The 21,596-nt window shown below is 42.8% G+C and overlaps 1 protein-coding gene and 1 pseudogene across 2 annotated transcripts; both read left to right on the top strand.

Moving 5' to 3' along the window:
- The first annotated feature begins 7,537 nt into the window (after positions 1-7,537).
- Positions 7,538-8,910, top strand: LOC311620212 (stress-70 protein, mitochondrial-like). Its single transcript, XM_084879447.1, has one exon. It carries the CDS (start codon positions 7,960-7,962, stop codon positions 8,521-8,523), a length of 564 nt encoding a protein of 187 aa, XP_084735573.1. The 5' UTR covers positions 7,538-7,959; the 3' UTR covers positions 8,524-8,910.
- A 2,239-nt stretch (positions 8,911-11,149) lies between these two features.
- Positions 11,150-13,021, top strand: LOC311621336 (PC-esterase domain-containing protein 1B-like; annotated as a pseudogene). Its single transcript has 3 exons — positions 11,150-11,200; positions 11,316-11,530; positions 11,987-13,021. The product of its transcript is annotated as a PC-esterase domain-containing protein 1B-like (transcript).
- The last annotated feature ends 8,575 nt before the right edge of the window (positions 13,022-21,596 follow it).

Here is a 21,596-nt window from a genome sequence, read left to right as displayed (position 1 = left end):
TTTGGTATTCGAAGCTTGGAATGTAACATATGAGTGCAGAGCATCGGCCTGTGGACTCAAGGGTTCCGGGTTCGATTCCAGTCTAGGACGCATGCCCCGGTTGAGGGCTTGATTCCCAGGAGGGGATATGCAGGAGGCAGCCAATCATTGATTGTCTCTTAGCATTGATGTTTCTCTCTCTCTCTGTCCCTCTCTCTTCCTCTCTAAAATCAATAAAAATATATGTATTTTTTGTATTTTCTAAATAAAATAAGAGTATGGGAGGAGATAGGATTCATGGTGGTGATGATGTAACCCAGGCTACTGCTCATTCTCCCCAGCATTACCATAACCACAGGAGTTGTAAAGCCATAAAAAAAAAAAAAAAAAAAAGGTTGCTATTCTGGAAAGCTTAATTTATCCTGCCATTTCAACAAACCCCAGTATATGTTTGGTTCCCTTTGATGGAAATAGCCGTAACGCTCTTAGCCACAACAAGTCAGTAAGAGGCCACAGAGGACAACTTAAATGTCCATTTTCATTTTCATCCTGATGACTCTCATTCTTGTCATATTTATTAAGACATCAATTGCCCGGCTCAGTTCCCTCTGGCCTTCAAGTAAGAAAAATCAGTTCCCTGGAGGAAACTGAAGAAAAGGCAAAACTGATAGGACACTTGAAGAAGAAACAGGAGTGGGTGAATATAAGGTTCATATTCCCACAATCCAAAAAAAGAAACAGGTCAGCTCAGAAAATCTGCCTTTCTGTTGAAAACAGGGCAGAAGAGAATAATGCAGCTTCACCACAATGTTTTCCTTGACTTTCAAGAGAGCTGGGAGGTTAAGATTGGTAGAAAAGAGATAAAAGCAAAAATAAAGAAAAATGTTAATGAATGATTGTGTTCTAGGAGACACGTTATTTAATTCCACACAACCACTAAAGTCAATAGTCATTATCCTAGTTAACTTTTCGTCAGTGCCTAGTAAATGCCAGGCCCTTCATGCCACACGAAGCCCTTTATGCAGATCACATATTTAATTCTCACAAAAATCCAATGAGGAATATAGGATTATTATCCCCATTCCATAGATGAGAACACAGAGATACACAGATGGGAAGGAACTTGTATGAGGTCAAAAGGCTAACAAGTTCAGGTTTATACTCCAAAGCCCACTAGTCAACTGTGGTCTGGGAGTCCCGCCTCTTCCCAGAGGAATTGTTCCAGTTATGTAGCAAAGCACCCTAAAACCTAATGACCTAAAACTCATTTTTCTCTCTCACGGTTGTTTGGCTTGAGTCAGCTCAGCGAGGAGGTTCTTGCTCAGGTTCTCTCATGTAATTAAGTCACATATATGACACCTGGACCAGAAGTTATCTGAGGGCATGACTGGGATGCTCTGAATGTCCAATGTGGTGCACTCACATGGCTGCCAGGTGATGGTAGCTGACAGTCAGGAGCCCAGGTGGGTCTATCAACCAGAACATCAACACATGGCCATCCATGTGACCTGGGCTTCTCATGGCACAACAGCTGGGTTCCAAGGGGGAATAGTCTGAGGAAGAATACATTCTAAAGGCAAACATTTCAAAAGGCCCAAGCAGGGATTGCAAGGGTTCTTATGACCTAGGCTCAGCATTATTCCCATCAAATTCTCTTGGTCAACAGTGAGTCACAGGCACAACCAGATTAAAGTGGGGGAGACTATAAAGGGCATAAATTCCACAAGGTTTTGGGTTGATCTTTAGAGAATAATTACCATAACCATATCTATAAAGCACAAATCTTGATGCGCCCCTCTTGGGAAGAAGCCAGAGAAGATGTCTGGCCCCCAAATGACTCTGGGAATGGGGAAATTCTTGCAAAAATGTTAAGCAACCTTATTGCTAGGAGGCAAATCTGAAAAAAAAAATGGCAAGAAAAGCAAATGCCATACATAAACAGATATTTAAATCTAGTCTTCCCTTATGATTTATGCAGAAATAACCACTGACTGCACACAAATAATGAATTTCTCAGCATCTCCTCCAAAGCCCTGCCCTAAAGACAGTCCTCTGAGGCCTTATATATTTTGTGTAGTAAGTGTGACATCTTTTTTACTCATCTTCCCATTATATAGCCTAGAGACTCAGAGGCACTATAGTATAAGTAGAAAGGAGGTGGGATTCTTTGGAATCTATATTCAGACTCTACCAGTACTCTGGCCCTTAGGTAAGACTTCACCTTTCTGGCATTCTGTTTCCTCACCTAAATAATAAGAATAATAATATCTGCATCTACAGCTGAGTGTATGTCTGTCTATATTATTGATATACATAGTGATTATATTTTAATTCTTTATTAACATGGAATATACATATTCAATTTTCAATATAGCTCATAATACCTAATAGGAAAAAAAAAAACTAAGTCACCTTCATATCTCACTTTATAAAGAAAAAAAACCAGAAAGGAATTAAATTATTGCTAAGAACTTCAGCAGATAAGCAACCTCAAAGCTATAGGTCATTCCTAGACTGTAATGGGGCCTTTGTCCAGCAAGCCCTTGTATTTAGGAATATATAGTCCTATTAGTTCTATACCTAAGCAGGAAGACCATGTGATACAGGAATAGGGACAAGAGAAAAAGGCAATGCACCCAGATTATTTTCATTGCATAGTATGTGTCTCAGAGTAGATATACAGTAACACTTGTTAAGTGGATGAACGAATGGGAAGATAGACAGATGGATCGGTTTAAGTTGCAAATCTTTTTCCTCATGTCAATATCAAGAGATGGACTCTCATTCTATCTCAGGAAGTCACCAGCCATTCATACTACTTAAACAGAGGTAGAGCTGAAGACCATCTCTCCCTTTCCCATCAATGTTCTTTCTATCTCAGTTTATCCTCTCAACCTGTAGTTTCCTCTTTCCTCCCCAACTGTCATAGAATATCTAACGGGAGTGATCAACAGCCAAGGAGAAAATTGTGAGCTCTTAGAATATGAAGGGAAAGCCTCCCTTTCTTCTCCTTTTAATTCTGACAGTGTGGTCCTACCCTTCCGCTTCTACATCAAGAGGCAAGACTAGTGTCCATATGCCAGAAGTTCTTCCCCAGTGTGCTAGCTGCTCCTGTGTCAGAGGAGGTTGAGTAAGGCTTGTCCTGTTGCTATGGAATATAGTCAAGGGCTGAGAAGAAGGAGGGCCTAAATACACCACACTCTAAATGAGTCACAACACAAGGACTTTCTGAAAATTGGCAGAAACAGCCCTACTATCATCACCACCATTACAATCACCCTACCCCCACATGTGTAAAACATTTGTCAGCATAAGCTAATGAGGAAAAAGAGGAAATAGTTGGAATTAAGAGCTCCCAACCTCCTGGGTCCTTGATGAGACATTTTATATAAGACTGAAGAGGTGTGCTTCCCTACCCTTCACGAAGCTAAGAGGTGGATAGGGTTGCAAGATAATCACATTTAGAGACTCAGGGCATCTGGAAAAAAAAAAGAGGAAACTGGCACCTCACCTTTGGATAGATACTCACTGAATTGTACAATCTGACGTCTCACACTGGTGTTACTATCCAAGTGGAGTGTGGTAAGATGTCTCTTGGGAGAGTTTGACAAGCTTCTCTAGAGTTCGGAGATATCCATGAATGTGCAGCCTGGTCTCTGCTGCTCCTCTGGAAATTTATGAAGGCAGAATACCGTCTGAGTAGCTCTTGGAAAAAGATGGAGACAACAACCTATTAGAGGGTGCACAAGTAAACTCTAGTGGTTCTCATGCCTACTGCATGGAACATAGAGTCAGAGGATTTGGAAGGAACCGCAGAATTTGGAGTCTGACCAAGGGGCTTTCAGGTGAAGGTAAATGAACTCCCTCATTTACGCGGAGGCTACCTCTTCCTTAGAGAAAGAGTATAGAAAGGTCCAGTGGAAGATAATATCCCTATAAACCCAACCATACTGTCTATACAGAGGCTACCACACAGCAGCAGAAAGATTCAAATGAACCCCGACCCAACCAAAGAACAACCAAATATTCCTTTCCATCACTGACTCTGGCCCAGCAATCTAAGATCTTGGTCTTTCATCCCTTCTCCCTGGCCCCAACTGAGGAAGGTTCCAATGGTTCTCAACTAAGGCAGAATGAGCCCCAGGGGGTGTTTGGAAAAGTGGGAGTGGGGTTGGTTATCATAAAGACTGAAAGGTGCTACAAGAATTTGTGTTGGGGAAGAAGGAGAAAAAATACTTACATGTTCTCAAATGTGCAGAGCAGTTACACCCTAAGAATTATTTCATCCAAAATGACAATGGTACCCGTCCCCCCACCCCAATGGAGAAATGCATGTGTAGATCCAGGAGAGCATGGAAGTGTGTTCCCTGGGTGGATTATTTCTCCTCCATTCCCCCGCCTCTTGCTTATCACCCTCCTCTTTACTCCAAGGTGAAAACTGTGGTTTTAAAGAGATGGGAGATTAGATTTAAATTGAATCTGAGATTAAAACTTTAAACCAAAATGAACTAAAATTGTTATCACTGGAAGAGAGCAGAAAATTACCAGAGATGTTAAAGAGTAGGAAATGGAAATTCAGCTGAACACTATAGAAATCAACAATTGGAAGGAAAAAAAAAAATGCCAACATTTCATGTTTACATCCCCACTTAGTTAAAGCTCCACACTTACCTCCCCCATAAGGGGAGTTGGGTCATGGTTTTCAAACAAGCCAAGGAAGGAAGGTCACAGAGATTGTTTCTGTCTGCCTTACTGACCACTGCAGATAAGCAGCTGCTGCTGCCCACTTGGAAACATTACATCCTGCTTCCGCCAAGGGCCCCGGGTGGAGCCAGAGGCTGGCATGGAGGGCTGTGGCAGTTGGATAGAAAGCTCATCGGAAGCCTCGCGGGGGTGCTGGCCCATGGGCACAGATGCGATACTCCAGATAAAGAGTTACAATGGGTAAGTAATAATCATGAGGTGGCTTTTCCTCGCTTGATATCAGAGCCCACTGCCAAATGGCCCATCAGGGAAACTGCCCAGGTCACGGCAGCCTGGCCTGGGATGAGGAGAGCTGGGAGCATCTGCCTCCGATACACATCAGAATTTGCTCTGAGCTCCCACCTCTCCACCCAGTTTGGGCTGTCTTGGCTCACACAAAATGTACAACTCCAACAATCCCATTTTCCCTTAGGGTTCTTCCTACCTCCCTTCCTTTCAGTCTCCTCACCCACATTTAGATAAACAAATAATTGGAAAGTGCCCTGGTTGATTCCACATCCAAAATGCCCCACCTAAGAGGTGTGAAGATGGTGGCTGTAAAAACCAGTGCGGATTGGGACTCAGTGACACAGAGGCTGCTGGAGACTCAGCTGTTCCTCTTAAAGGCCAGCACCACAACCTGAACTTACAAGGTTCTGCTTCCTCTGAGCTCCAGCACCAGGGCGAGGCTCTGGGGAACACAAACACAGGGCAGGACCTGGGGTGGCTTTCTTCCAGATGGAGGTGCTCTCAGGGATCTTTGTTCCTATGCTGGGACTTCCTGGGTGGTTGCAGGGCTGACTGGAAGCCATTTCTGTTTGCTCTATCCTGGTGATTCCCCAAGACCCAGCCTCATCCAATTTACAACCCCACCCAAGCTGTATGCAGCAGCTTTTGCGTGTGAATGGCCTTTTCTTGCTCAGGATAAACCTCTCAAATAAGCTGCAGCTGAGTCAGTGAGCTCCAAACCTATCAACACCCAGCACCAGCACCAGCCTGCCTTGCTTCACAGCTGGGCCTTGTCTGGGCATTTCCAAATCCTATACAAAGAAGATAAATCTGCAGGTCTCTCTGTAGCTCCTGCTGCGTGGCCCCAGGTAGTGGCTGATTTTGCATCTCCCTGGAGACCCAAGAGTCAGTGGCAGACCATACTACCCTGTTTCCCCGAAAATAAGACAATGTCTTATATTAATTTTTTCTCCCAAAGTTGCGCTAGGTCTTATTTTCAGGGGATGTCTGATCTTTCCATGAGCTAGATCTTATTTTCGGAGGATGTCTTATTTTCGGCGAAACACGGTAGATTACAATTCTACACATCTATAAGCAACACACTCAAGGAGCAGACTCAATGAGCACCAAAGCCCTATTGAAGCAAGCACTGCTCCATAGGGATACCTCCTGCACAGCACCTCTCCCACTCTAGTCACAGCTGATCCTCACAGCCAATTGGCCTGGAGGTCAATTCCTCCCAGTGACCAACACCAATCAAGTCTCAACTACAACAGCCCACAAATGGGTGCACCTAGAGCTCCCAGCTTAGATGACTGGGGCGGTTGAGCCACCGGGCCCTATAGGACACCTACTACACAAGGCATTCTACCAACTCAAGGAGACATAGCAGCTCTTCCCAATACATAGAAACTAACACAGGGAAACAGACAAAGAATCATGTCACAAATGAAAGAAATGGAAGAAAGCAAACTACTGGATTATAGAGTAGTTATAAGGTTACTCAAGAATTTTCTAGAAACCTCCAAAAAAATGGAAAAGAATAAAATCCAACACCCTGTCTTGATTAAAAACCCTCAGGAAAGTGTAAATAGAGGGATTATATCTCAACATTATAAAAGCCTTCTATGACAAACCTATAGCAAACATCATACCTAATGGGAAAAAATCAAAACCATTTCACCTAAGAATAGGAACAAGACAGGAATGCCCACTCTCATCACTCTTATTTGACATATTACTGAAAGTGCTAGACATAGCAATTAGATAAGAAGAAGAAATAAAAGGCATCCAAATTGGAAAAGAAGTAAAACTGTCTTTATTCACAGATGACATGATATTGTACATAGAAAATCCTAAAGACTCTATCAATAAATTATTAGATTTAATAAATGAACTTGGCAATGTAGCAGGATACCAAATTAACACCCAGAAATCTATGGATTTTTTTATACACTAATTATGAACTTACAGAAAGAGAAATTAAAAAACAATCCCAGAAGAAACTGCCAGGACTTCTCCAAGGGCCTCTGGGCTCCCGGTCTTGGGCCTTGGAGGCGCAGGCCACGTGCCCTTCGGGTCAGAATCCTCTGGGAGAGATCAGGTGGGAAGAAAGTTAACGGGCCTTCTGTAATCAGCGCTGCCTATTCAAGGCCCATTTCAGGGTTTTATCTCCATGTCTCGAGCCCTGCTGAGTCACACCCCTTGTCAGCGTGGAGTCTTATTTCATGAAGTATGATAGTAGGATGGTTGGAATGGCCTTAGTCATGAGACTTTTAGAATTGTTTCAAAGTGGGATTATGCATCAGAAGCAATCAAGGGAGCAGTTGTTGGTATTGATTTGGGTGCTACCAATTCCTGTGTGGCAGTTATAGAAGGTAAACAAGCAAAGGTGCTGGAGAATGCTGAAGGTGCCAGAACCACCCCTTCAGCTGTAGCCTTTACAGCAGATGGTGAGCGACTTATTGGCATGCCTGCCAAGCGACAGGCTGACACCAACCCAAACAACACATCAATCTGCCATGTCTTACAATGGATGCATCTGGACCTAAGCATTTGAATATGAAGCTGACCCAGGCTTAGTTTGAAGGGACTGTCGCTGAGATAATCAGGAGGACCATCGCACCACGCCAAAAAGCCATGCAAGATGCAGAAATCAGCAAGAGTGACATAGGAGAAGTGATTCTTGTTGGTGGCATGACTAGAATGCCCAAGGTTCAGCAGACTATGCAGGATCTCTTTGGCTGAGCTCCAAGTAAAGCTGTCAATCCTTACGAGGCTGTGGCCATTGGAGCTGCCATTTAGGGAGGTGTGTTGGCTGATGATGTCACAGATGTGCTGCTCCTGGATGTCACTCCCCTTTCTTTGGGTATTGAGACTTTGTGAGGTGTATTTACCAAGCTTATTAATAGGAACACCACTATTCCAACCAAGAAAAGTCAGGTGTTTTCTAGAGCTGCTGATGGTCAGACTCAAGTGGAAATTAAAGTGTGCCAGGGTGATAGAGAGATGGCTGGAGACAACAAACTTCTTGGACAGTTTACTTTGATTGGAGTTCCCCAAGCCCTACTAGGAGACCCTCAGATAGAAGTTACATTTGACATTGATGCCAATGGGATTGTACATGTTTCTGCCAAAGAAAAGAGTACAGGACGCGAGCAGCAGATTGTGATCCAGTCTTCTGGTGGGCTAAACAAAGATAATATTGAAAATATGGTTAAAAACGCAGAGAAGTATGCTGAGGAAGACAGGAGAAAGAAGGAACGAGTTGAAGCAGTTAATATGGCTGAAGGAATCATCCATGATACAGAAAGCAAGATGGAGGAATTCAAGGACCAATTGCCTGCTGATGAGTGCAACAAACTAAAAGAGGAGATTTCCAAAATGAGAGAGCTCCTGGCTCGAAAAGATAGTGAAACTGAAGAAAACATAAGGCAGGCAGCATCTTCCGTTCAGCAAGCGTCATTGAAGCTCTTTGAAATGGCATACAAAAAGATGGCCTCTGAGCGAGAAGGCTCTGGAAGTTCTAGTGCTGGGGAACAAAAGGAAGATCAAAAAGAGGAGAAACAGTAATAACAGTAAACTTTGGAGCCAAAAGGACAACATATGATGCTTGGGAGTGAAGAGACTACCTGAGCAGAAAATGGGCAGACTTCAGTCTTTTACTGTGTATTTGCAGTATTCTATATATAATTTCCTTAATATGTAAATTTAGTGACTTAGCTAATGATCATTTAATGAGTGATAATTCCAACAGTAACAAAGCTCACAATGTTCTGTCTGTCCCTAACCTATCATTTTTCAGCTGCATGAAAAAGGGAAGATGATGATTTGATTGTAAAGACCTAATATTGTTTTGTGCTGAAATACCTGTGTTTCCAAGGGGTGAAATCATCCCACACACAACAATGAAGGTAGTCAGACCTGGAATAAAATCAACTGGGGATATAAAATACTTAAGTACTGCCATACCAGCCTGTGTGTGTATACATGGGATCCTTTCAATGGAGGCCTTGCAAGACAAGCCTGCTGTGCCACATTCAGAGTAGAGCAGGGGAAGCTAAGCTATTTATGTTAGGTACAGCTTTTAAAACAAGGTAATAAGACTCCCTGATTTTCCTATGGCATACTTTTATAGCTACCTTCTGGCCTTTGGCACCTGTATCCTGGATTATTCTTTTTGATCCATTCTGAATTTATTTTTTAAATAAATATGAAAAGCAAAAAAAAAAAAAAAAAAAAAAAAAAAATCCCATTTACCATTGCAACAACAACAACAAAAATAAATACTTAGTAATAAACTTAACCAAGGAGGTAAAAGACCTGTACTTGGAAAACTGTAGGACTTTGAAAAAAGAGATAGAGGAAGACATAAACAAATGGAAGAATATACAGTGTTCATGGATTGGTTGAATCAACATCATTAAAATGTCTATACTACCCAAAGCAATCTATAGATTCAATGCAAATCCCTAAGAAGATACCAACAGAATATTTCACAAACCTAGAGAAAACTCTCAAAAAAATCATATGGAATAAAAAAAGACCTTGAGTAGCTGTAGCAATCCTGAGAAAAAACAAAGTTGGAGGGATCTCAATACCAGATATTATATTACAACGCCACTGTTCTCAAAATTGTGTGGTACTCGGACAAGAAGAGACATATAGACCAATGGCGCATAACAGAAAACCCAGAAATTAACCCAAGCCATTATACTCAATTAATATTTGACAAAGTAGGCAAGTGTATACAATGAAGTCAAGAGAGTCTCTTCAACAAATGGTGTTGGGAAAATTAGACAGACATGCAAAAAAATGAAACTAGACCACCAACTTACACCATATACAAAAATAAACTCAAAATGGATAAAGGACTTAAACATAAGATGGGAAACCATAAAAATATTAGCGGAATCCACAGGCAGAAAAATATCAGACATATGTCGTGGCAATATCTTTACTGATATAGCTCCTAGGACAGTGGAAACTAAGGAGAAAAGAAACAAATGGGACTACATCAAAATAAAAAAACTTGCGCACAGCAAAAGAAACCATCAACAAAACAACAAGAAAGCCCACTGCATGGGAGAACATGTTTGCCAATATTATCTCTGATAAGGGTTTAATCTCCAACATTTACTGGGAACTCATATAAATTAATAAAAGGAAGATAAACAATCCAATTTAAAAAATGGGCAACGGACCTAAATAGATATATTTTTTAAAGAGGACATAAGGAAGGCCAAAAGACATATGAAAACATGCTCAAAGTCACTAATCAGCTGAGAGATGCAAATCAAAATGACCATGAGATATCATCTCACACCTGTCAGAATGGCTACCATCAAAAAATCAACAAACAAGTGCTGGTGAGGATGTGGAGAAAAAGGCATTCTTGTACATTGATGGTGAGAATGCAGACTGGTGCAGCCACTTTGGAAAACAGTAGGGAGTGTCCTTAAAAAGTTAAAAATGGAACTCCCATTTGACCTACCGTAGTAATTCCACTCCTAGGATTATATCCCAAGAAATCAGAAACATCAGTCAGAAAGGATATATGTACTCTATATTCATAGCAGCACAATTTACAATAGCTAAAATTTGGAAACAGCCTAAGTGACCATCAGCAGATGAGTGGATTAAAAAACTGTGGTACAGAAAGAATGTTGATGAAAAGAAGAAAGAAGTCAGCCACTGGGCCTTGAGAAAGACCAACGTTTGAGGAACTGCTGGAGAAAGAGAACTCACAAAGGATACAGGAAGGTGAGCGCGGAGAGGAGGGTGTCAGACTCTCCAGCAGTTTTTCTGAGGGCAGTGATCACCGGTGGTCCAGCCCCCAGAGCTGCAAATGCTAGGAATTCGACAAGAACCAAGAAATGGCCATTGAAAGGAGCAACAAGGAAATCAGTGGTGATTTACTGACAATCATTTCTTTGGTTTGATGGAGTTGGAAGCCAAATTAAAGTTAAAAAAAAAAAAAAAAAAAAAAAAAAAAAAAAGGGTGAGTGGGAGGTGAGGACCCAGGAGGCAGCCTGTGCAAACAACTCTTTTAAGGAAGAAGTGGCCTTGAAGGGCAGGCCAAAGATAGGACTGTCCTGGAGGTGGAGTCCAAGAAGTTTCCTTTCTTTCTTGAAGAAAGACACTGGAATGTATCCAATGCTGACGGCAGGAGCCAGGCTGGGGAGACTGAAGAAGTGAAATGCATAATTATCCCTCCTCTGGAGGACATCCTGGAGCAGCTCCCGAGGAGGTCTGAGGATGGCCACCTGAGCTGAGGATTCCCTCTGCGTCTGAGGAGTTCTCTGAAGACCCACCCGCATGCAACGAGAAGAGCTGGGCCCCTGGACCTGGGCACTCTGACCCAGCTGCTGTCCTCTGAAGTGCAGCAGTTGCTCCACAACAAGTTCATCGTCATCCTGGGAGACTCCATCCGAGGGCCGTGTACAAGGACCTGGTGCTCCTGCTGTAGAAGAACTGCCTGCTCACTTAATGACCAGCTCGAGGTCGAGGGGGAGCCGAACTTCCAACAGGACAAGTTGGTGGAAGGAGGCAAGAAGGATATCATGCTGAAACCGGTTTGGCTCAGTGAATAGAGCGTTGGCCTGCGGACTGAAAGGTCCCGGGTTCGATTCCAGTCAAGGGCATGTACCTTGGTTGCGAGTACATCCCTAGTGCGGGTGTGTGCAAGAGGGAACTAATCTATGATTCTCTCTCATCAATGTTTCTAACTCTCTATCCCACTCTCTTCCTCTCTGTTAAAATCAATAATATATATATTTTTTTAAAAGGTGCTTGACCATTGAAGAAAAAGAAGATAAGATGAAGAAGAAGAAGAAGAAGAAGAAGAAGAAGAAGAAGAAGAGGAGGAGGAGGAGGAGGAGGAGGAGGAGGAGGAGGAGGAGGAGGAGGAGGAGGAGGAGGAGGAGGAGGAGGAGGAGGAGGGAGAAGAAGAAGGAGGAGGAGGAGGAGGGAGAGGGAGAAGGAGAAAAAGAAGAAGAAGAATGATATCATGAGCAATAACACCTACTACCGCGAGGTCCACGCGCGTGGCCATTGGGTACGTCCGGGCCGTGTTGGAAGAGCTGCAGGCCCACAAGCACACCCCGGACCTGGTCATCAGGAACTCCTGTCTCTGGGACAGCTCCAGGAATGGGCCCCACTGGTTTAGCAGTTACCAGGCGAACCTGGAGAACCTCTGTAGGCACCTGGGCCAGGTGCTGCCAAAGCCATGCCTCCTGGGGTGCAGCACGGCCGTGCCTCTGGGCAGGAAGGTCACGGGGGGCTTCCTCCCCAAAGAGCAGCTGGCCGGCCGTTTCCTCGGCCCGGATGAAAAAGGTGATCGAAGCCAACTTCTACAGCTACGTCGTGGTGAAGAAATTTAGATGTGCTGGACTTGCATTTCCATTTCCGCCGCGTGGAGATGCACCAGCAGTGCGACGGGGTACACTGGAACCAACTCACCCACCGACACCTCTCCCAGCTGCTGCTGGCCCACGTGGTCGACGCGTGGGGCGTGGAGCTGCCCCACCACCAACCAGTGAGCCAGTGGATCAAATGTGACCCTGCAAGGGCCAGACCTAGCCAGAGACTTGAAAGGCAATCCCAGAGCAGCAGAGACCTAAGGGCCGTACCCCCATCCTCCTCGTTGTCTCCTCCCAGGCACAGCCCCCTGCTGCCACTCCCAGCTCCCAGCCCTTCCACCATCCCTGTCCCCGCTCCTGCCCTCACCGCCTCTTCCCATTCCCTGTCACCCAGCCATGCGCCCCCAGGTCTTGTTCTATCCCCAAGATACCTATTTTTTCTCAGACCAACCTTTCCAGTCCAGTCAATTTTTCTTCAGCAACTTCCATCCTACCCAGACAGGATTTGACTTAGAAAATGACTTTGTGTTTGATCCCCCAGACACCAAGGGCTCCTTTCCCCACAGCCTATCTATTATCAGTAGCCAGCCCCTGTGGTTCATTGGGGTTTTCCCCAGAATCTACCTCCTGGCCCTTATATGCCCTGGAAACAGTTGCCCAAACCTTACAGGAGACAAGCCCTAGGCTACCCAGAGCCAAGGCCTCATTAGACTGACTTGTGCCTTTTTCCTCCTCATGGACATGGCCTTGACAGGTCATCTGACTGTTGCCTACACTGACTGATCTTGTTAACAGAAGCCATTGATCCACATTGGACTTCTTTTGGTTCTTTGCTGTTTCAGTTGTTAGCTATAGCCCTTTCTCCATGCTCTGGGGGTGACCAAGTATTATTCCTGCTTCTCCACCCCCTGTTCTCTTTGTCTTTTTGTAAACAGAAGATTGAAATTAAAAAGCTGTTTCACAAAAGTAAAAAACAAACAAACAAACAAGCAAAAAACTATGGTACATCTACACAATGGAATACTATGCTGTTATAAAAAAGAAGGCATTTTTACCATTCACAACCACATGGATGGACCTGGAGAGCATTATGCTAAGCAAAATAATCCAGTTGGAAAAAGATAACTATCGCATGATTTCACTAATTTGTGGAATATGAAAAACCTAAACTGTTTAACAAAAATAGATACAGAATTAGAGAAGCATTGAACAGACCATTAAACCTCAGAGGGAAGGCAGAGAAGGGTTGGGGAGGGAGTAAGATATCAACCAAAGGACTTGCATACATGCATATGAGCATAACCAATGGGCTCAGACACATGGGGTTAGGACATGTCCTGAGGGTGCAAGTGGCCAGGAAGAGGTCAAAGGTAGAAAAAGAATACATATGTAATGTTTTAATCAATAAAGAATTTAAAAAGAAAGAAATTACTATCCAAAATATCAAAGTTAGAATAATTTTGTTTAAAAAGACAATAAAGATTTCTTTTGGATATAGAAAAAAAATGGAAAAGTATCAGTTAGAAATTAAATATATACTGATTTAAATAAAGAATAATATACAGGGATTCAACAGTAGAGAAGAGGGTTCTGAGAATCAAGTCAACAATTTGAAATATGATCCAACAAAACACACCCATCTAGAAGAGCAAAAAAGAAAAAGAATCCAAAAATATGAAGATAGTGTAAGGAGCTTCTGGGACAACTTCAAGTGTACCAACATTCTCATTATGAGGGTGCCAGAAGAAGAGCAAGAGCAAGATACTGAAAACCTATTTGAAGAAATAATGACTGAAAACTTCCCCCACCTGATGAAAGAAATAGACTTACAAGTCCAGGAAACACAGAGTCCCAAACAAGAGGACCCCAAAGAGGACCACACCAAGACACATCATAATTAAAATTCCAAGAGCTAAATTCAAAGAGATAATCTTAAAAACAGCAAGAGAAAAACAATTAGTTATCTACAAGGGAGCACTCATATGACTGTCAGCTGATTTCTCAACAGAAACTATGCAGACCAGAAGGGAGTGAAAAGAAATATTCAAAGCAATGAATAGCAAGGACCTCCAATCAAGATTACTCTACCCAGCAAAGCTATCATATAGAATTGAAGCTCAGATAAAGACCTTCACAGAGAAAAAAAAGCTAAAGAAGTTCATCACCATGTTGAAGAGTATTCTTTAAGAAGAGGAAGAAGAAAAAGATAAAAAATATGAACAACAAAATGGCAACATATATATACGTATCAACAATTGAATCTAAAAATCAAAATAAACAAATAAAAAATATAATGAACAGAATAAACTGGGGAATAAAATAGAATCAGTGGCATGGAAATGGAACAGACTGGTGATTCTCAGAGGAAAGGAGGGTGAGGGGCCGAAATAGATTAAACAAAGATTTTTTATGCATATGTGTTACCTATGAACACAGACAATAAGGTGGCGAAGGCCTGGGGCAGGGTAGGAACCAGGTGAAGGGGGAAATGGGAGGGGGGAGAGGAACATATGTAATAATATCAACAATAAATATTTTTTAAAATACCCCACCTAATAAAAATATTAGTTGGTGTAGACTTTTAGAGAACAATTTAGCAATATCTATTAAAATTTCAGATGTGCTTACCCTCTGATCCAGCAGTTATTTTTAGGTATTTATCTTATAATGTGTCATTCATAGCTGTATTCCCAGTACCTAGAGCCCTAGGACAGTACCAAGTATATAGTGGATGCTCAATAAAAATGTGTTTAATGTTTAAATTAACTACTTTGCAATTTTAAAAGATATATTGGCAAGAGGACCAACACATAAGTTATAATTCCCTCTAGAGTTATAAAAAGCACAAATTATCTTTTTCTTGCTGTTTTATAAATTTTTGTAATTCTTTTCAGTTCACAGGACTATCTGGAGGTATAGAAGTTGGCTCTCTGTGCACAATCCCTCTTTTACCTTATTTTATCCTAGTGTGCCTCTTTTTACATTTCATAACTCCATTTCCATCTCTTGCCACACCTTAATCCTATCTAATAAAGAGGGAATATGCTAATTGACCCTCACACCATCTCAAAGATGGTGATGTCCATGGCCACAAGATGGTGGCACCCAGTCCCCTCAGCCCCTGCCAGGGAGGCAGGCATGCTGCAAGGCCGGGCCTGCCTCCAGGTGCGTTCGGCCTCTCTGAGCGCCTGCCTCCAGAGTCTCCCAGTTCCCTCAGCTCCTCAGACACCCAGGACTGCCCGAGGCTCAGGTAACCAGGGCCAGCAGAGGCTTGCACTGCTGGCAGTGGCAGCAGCAGAGGTGTGATGGGAGTGCTGCCTTCCCCTGATCACCGGGTCACCTCCCACCCCTGAAGATTCCCAGACTGTGAGAGGGGGCAGGCCGGGCTGAGGGACCTCACTCCAGTGCATGAATTTTTGTGCACTGGGCCTCTAGTCTAATATAATAAAATGCCTTCTACTTAGAAGTCACTCAGCATGCTAGTTCCTTTCTCCTGACTTTTTTCTTTCCTTCTTGAACCTCACACTGGAAATTGAAGCACTTGATTCCTCCTAGAAATGTCTAGACTTCTGATTCCCACAACAAATCTACTTATCTGCTTTCATATTTCTGCAACTCTATGCTCTCTGATATAAAAACACATTAATTGATCCAAGATCAGGCAGGAAGAAGTCACAGTGGGTCAAGGTGTTCCTCTTCCAGATGACATTTGCTGCTTCACAGAAGTGTCCCAGACTCACAATATCTTAATGCTTTTGGGGTCCAAGTGTTGGCATAGTGTGACTGAGATATGCCTCAGTGGGACATGGCAGAGATGGGGCATCAGACTGAGGAGCCACGCTAGTCCAGTAGCTGCCACAGTGGTGAAGAGCTTTGCAGGGCTCAGAGGAACCAGACATTTCTGCTCCAGCCACATGATTACAATCATATATGAGGTCCCCCCTGCGCATTATCAGAGACTTTTGGGGAGAAGAGAGATCTTAAATAGTTTTTGTTTTCCTTGCCATTCCCTTCCACCCTGATTTCAACATAGCTATGATGGGCAGCTGTGTGTGAAACACCCGAGTCTAAGTCAAGCTCTAACCAAGGTATCTCCAGTTTTTCTGCTCATGTATTTTCTCCAAAACCAAATACCACTGAGCCTGCATGGAGCAACAGCCCAGAAGAAAAAGAGAGCACCCTCCTCAGAAGTACCTTCCCCAGTGGGACATGAGAGTCAGTGAGTAAATACCCCAGCTTCCTGCACATTGGAAGAATTCTGAGGCACCTTCTATAAAGTTCTTCAGAGCCCCAATTGCCCTCTACAGCAACCAGATCAACAAAGTATCTTTATTGGGGGGAGGGGGACAAAAAAGATAACTTTAGTGGATTTTCTTTCTTCCCTATTTCATCTTCTGAGTTCATCATTGTGCTCTCTGAAATTATTTTCTCAAAACCACCTGCACCCTGGCTTGTTCTCAGACTTTGCCACTGGAGTCATCCAACCAAGGCTTTATTTCAGCCAGAGAAATGGTGACATTTTTGTTGTTGTTCCTGTTAATATGATACCACTTTATTTCAGACTGATGTGGCCTAAGCCTCTCTTCTTGAATATTACCTGGACACTTGGTTATTTTCCAACTCAGTAGAGGGGCTGCCAATAGAATTGACTGTTTTTTCTGTCGTGGTCTTCAGCATCTCATACGTCCTTTTATTATTCACATTTTACATTGCAACACAACTACTTGTTAAACATCTGTCTCCTTCTAGATCATGAAAAACTATGTATGGTTCAATTTTGGATCTCTAGTGCCTATCCTAGCACCTGGTATGTAGCAAAGTGTTCAATACGTATTGGTAAAATAATTCCAAAAAAGGGGTTTCTGGTTCAAGATAATTAGCTAAGAATATTTATTTCTTCTCCTTCTTTGACTCTATTAAAATGACAGGATAAAAAAGTATTAAGATAATATGGACTCTCAATAACCAAAGAATACTACTGAGCACCGAAGAGAGTTCAGTAAATTTCTAGAAGATGAAAAATACATGATAATCTAGTGATGGATGAAGAAAAAAGAAACTACCATTTGGGATTTATGCTACATCTGGGGTGGGAGCAATCAACCTGGCAGAATTCCAAGAAACTCTGGATTCAAAGATGGCAGGCACAAGGGCTATGGAAGTGAGAAGTGCCACTAAAAAATGGGGTATAACTAAGGATCAATAGAACAATGAGCACATCCCCTACTCTTCTCCTACTCCTACCAAAGAGCTGCCTATAGCTAAACCCAGGCAAGAATCAGAGCATGCTTCTTCTAGAAAACTGAACAAACTTCCAGGGGGGAATTAAGTTGACTAGTGCAAGCATCAGTGCCCCAGAATAAAAGCCTGCCAAGTCTGGCATTTACTCCCCTCTGCCCCCGCCCCCATATCTGCAAGCTCTCTAGGGGCTCACACTAAAGCAAAGCATGACAGTCAATAAAGCATTCTCAGACTTAAGTCCAAATACTTGAGAAAAGCCTGTAAGATATAAAAGAAATCTTAAGGTAGAGAGAGAGAGAGAGAGAGAGAGAGAGAGAGAGAGAGAGAGAGGAAAAGGGAGGGGAGAAAGGGAGGGGGATGAGAGAAAACTTAGAAAAAGGAGGTCTTTTATAGATATAGAGACAGTAAAGCAACAAGCAGACTGTCAAATTACAGCGGGGAGGGGAGGGAGATCTGGGGGAGATAATAGATCAACCGAAGGACTTGTATACATGCATACAAGTACAACCAATGGACACAAAACTCTGGAGAGGGAGGGTATGAATGGGGGGGGGGAGGATGGTAAGATATGTACACAGATAATAATTTAATAAAAAAATAAAAAATAAAATAAAAAGATCTTTTGTGTATATGTGTGTTTTTTGAGACCATTTTTATGTGTGTGTTTTTGATGTTGACATATTTTCAGATTTTAGAAGATACTGTATCTTTTAAACGTAACAAGAACAGAATGCTTTTTTTGGGGGGGGGCACCCCAAATAGTTAAATAATTAGTAAAAGCCAGGGTAAAAAGTATAATTGCCAATATAGAATGTTAAATATTAATACAAGAGTTGGTAGCCATCCTATATAATGAAAGCCTAATATGCAAATAGACCAAATGGCAGAACGACCGGTCACTATGACATGAACTGACCACCAGGGGGCAGATGCTCAATGCAGGAGCTTCCCCCAGCTCGCAGGTCCCAGGCCAGCCAAGATGGGTGCCAGCAGGGGCTCTCTCATCACCCCATAGATTGGCCTTGATCACTAGCCAAGCCTAGGGACCCTACCCATTCACAAACTTCATGCACTAGGCCTCTAGTCCTATATAATTAAAGGCTAATATGCAAATCGAAAAAACACTGTAGTGACTAGTCATTATGATGCACACTGACCATCAAGTGGCAGCCGCTCAATGCAGGAGCTGTCCCCCAATGGTCAGTGTGCTCCCACAGGGGGAGCACCACTCAGCCATAAGCTGGGTTCAAGGCTAGTGAGTGCAGTAGCAGTGGCAGGAGCCTCCCCCACCTCTTCAGCAGTGCTAAGAACCCATTGGGGGTCCTGAACTGCGAGAGGGCTCAGGCGGGGCTGAGGGACTGCCCCCCCCACTGCCCCCCGCCCACCCAGTGCACAAATATCATGCACTGAGCCTCTTGTAGCTGAATAAAATTCTCAGAAGATAGAGAAAATTCTCAGAAGGTAGATGTATAGCAGGGTGTACCATCTAGATTTGTGTAACTGCACTCTATGATGTTCACACAATAATGAGATAGCCCAAAGGTCATTTCTCAGAACATATCCCCATCGGTAAGCAGCACATGACTGTATTAAGAGTCCATGATAGCATGCAATATCAATTAGTGGGCTTTTTTATTGTACTTCTTTTTTTACTGTAAGTATCGTTGGCATATAATATGATATTCATTATATTAGTTTCAGGTGTACTAATATAGTGATTCGACATTGTTCCCTAGCTTGTGAGCAGAATGTTTTCTGAGTGTTCCAAATGAGAAAGATCATTTTCTGTCAGAGAGGCTCAGATGTGATTATTAGCCAAAGGCAGGAGGGAAAGGACACAGCTTTTCACATGTGCTCTGTGCCAGACATTTCCTCATGTAATGCGCACAACAAACCTTTGATGAACGTATGTTTGGCCAAGGAGGTAAATGAGGCTTAGAAACAACAAGTAACTTGTCCAAGTTCATGCACCTGGTGAAGGGGTACAGCAGAGATTTGAACTCATGACTCCAAAGTCTATTCACTTTCCATCAGACCTCCCAGGATGTCAACCAGACCTCTGCCACTTCCCAGGATGCCCTTGTTGGGGAATCTGGAGGCAAGGCTTTAATTCCAGGACCACCAAGTAATTTAAGCCAATTTATTCTTTTAAGAGTTTTAGTAACTCCACTCAAAATATGACTGTATTTTGCATAGCACCATAAGAACACAGAAAGAATGAATTTGTGTTTATAAAGTACTATGTAAAGCCTAAATATACTTTTATTTTTAAATATTCTTATATGTAGATAAAAATTATACTTTCAAAAAAGGCATTCAAGATTCCCAAACTAGGATTATATTTCCATGTCTTTATTTCTTCACTAACCAGACACCAAAGAATATCTTTCCAAATGACATAGATAATGTTTTCTTGGACTCTAGAAAATAAATGTCAATACTTGTGGTAGTTTCAGAGAATCTAAAAGTGCTAGCCTCAGAATAAATATATTTGGGGGGCAGAGGTAATATAACCCAGGCCAATAAATATTCATTTAAAAAATGCTCACATAGAAAACACGCAGGAATCTGTGTTGATTAAAAGGGAAGAATGTAACTTGATGCTAAGATTGAGCTGGGATGGGACTTTGACTCCAGGCCCTCCTGACTGCCTGTGATGATACTGTTGCCCCAAAGTCAGGGCCAGGCAGAAAACTCAAATGCTCCTAGTGAAACGAAAACGCACTCTGTGTGTCTAAAATGGTCTTCCTTTACTTTCCCTTGGACTTCTACCTCAGGTCAGAGCTCTCCAACCATATACACCCAATACCTAAACACCTCATCTTATCTGGTCCCTTTCTCTCACTAACCTACCCCCACCCTCAGAACCTATTGATTCTAGACCCCCATTGTCTTTTCTTTTTTCTTTTCTTTTTTAAATAAATATTTATTGTTCACATTATTACATTTGTTTCTCCTTCCCCCACACCCCCATAGCTCCCACTCCACCCTCTGCCCTTACCTCCTTCCCCCAACCCCCACCCCTGCTGTCCTCATCCATAGGTATATGATTTTTGTCCAGTCTCTTCCTGTACCCCCCACACAGACACCCCTTTCCCCCTGAAAATTATCAATCCCCTCCCATTCTATGCCTCTGATTCTATTATATTCACCAGTTTATTCTGTTCCTCAGATTTTTAATTCACTTGACTTATAGATTCACTTGTTGATAGATATGTATTTGTTGTTCATAATTTTTATATTTACTTTCTTCTTCTTTTTCCTCTCCCATTGTCTTTTCTATCTGTGCTTTATTTTCTCATTCATTCTACAAATATACCTGTACACTGACCACTTTTTCTAGGCCTGATCCTGGGTTTGGAAGTATTGTGAATACAAAATTAAGTAAACAAAAGCCAAATGCTGTGCAGCAGAAGGGACTTTGCAATCCCATTGTCCCTGCCTTTGGTCATCATCAGTTCTCATCCTTGAATTATTATTGAAGCTTCTTACGCCTTTTCCAATCTTTCTCCATGCAATCCCTTTCATCATCATACTTCACAGGACTTGGGTCAAGTTGCTTCTCTTGGCCGAGAGAATAAAGTCCCCAAACAACCTTTACTTCGTCATCGCCCATCAGTGGGCTTTCTGACCACTGCTCCAAACACTGTGCTCCCGGTGCTCTGTGGCCTTGCTCCTGCGGCTGGTCCCTCACTCTGATCACCTGCCCAATGTCTTCCCTTACCTGCCCAATCAGCAGTAAGTGTTCTTCCGTCTCACAGTCCTTGTCTTTGCCTCTGACATTGCTGTTTATGTATAAGACTGGTTTGAGCCCAGGCCATCTTTACTCCAGGATCCAGACAAGCCCTGAGCAAGTCTGGAGGGCTCCTGAGGAGAGCCAACCAAGGTTCCACTTGCATGCGGGTCTGAGAAACCTCCTGGGAAATGAACTAATCCTGAGGGAAGAGAGGGCCAAGTCACACAAATACGTTCCAATAGTCAGCCAGCCAGTGTCCAAGGAAGGGATAACTTTGATAACAGCCTAGTGTCTGCCACTCAGCTTGT

The sequence above is a fragment of the Pipistrellus hanaki genome (assembly GCF_964339955.1).
Source record: "Pipistrellus hanaki genome assembly, chromosome: 1".
NCBI lineage: Eukaryota > Metazoa > Chordata > Mammalia > Chiroptera > Vespertilionidae > Pipistrellus > Pipistrellus hanaki.
This window is presented reverse-complemented; position numbering and strand designations above follow the sequence as displayed.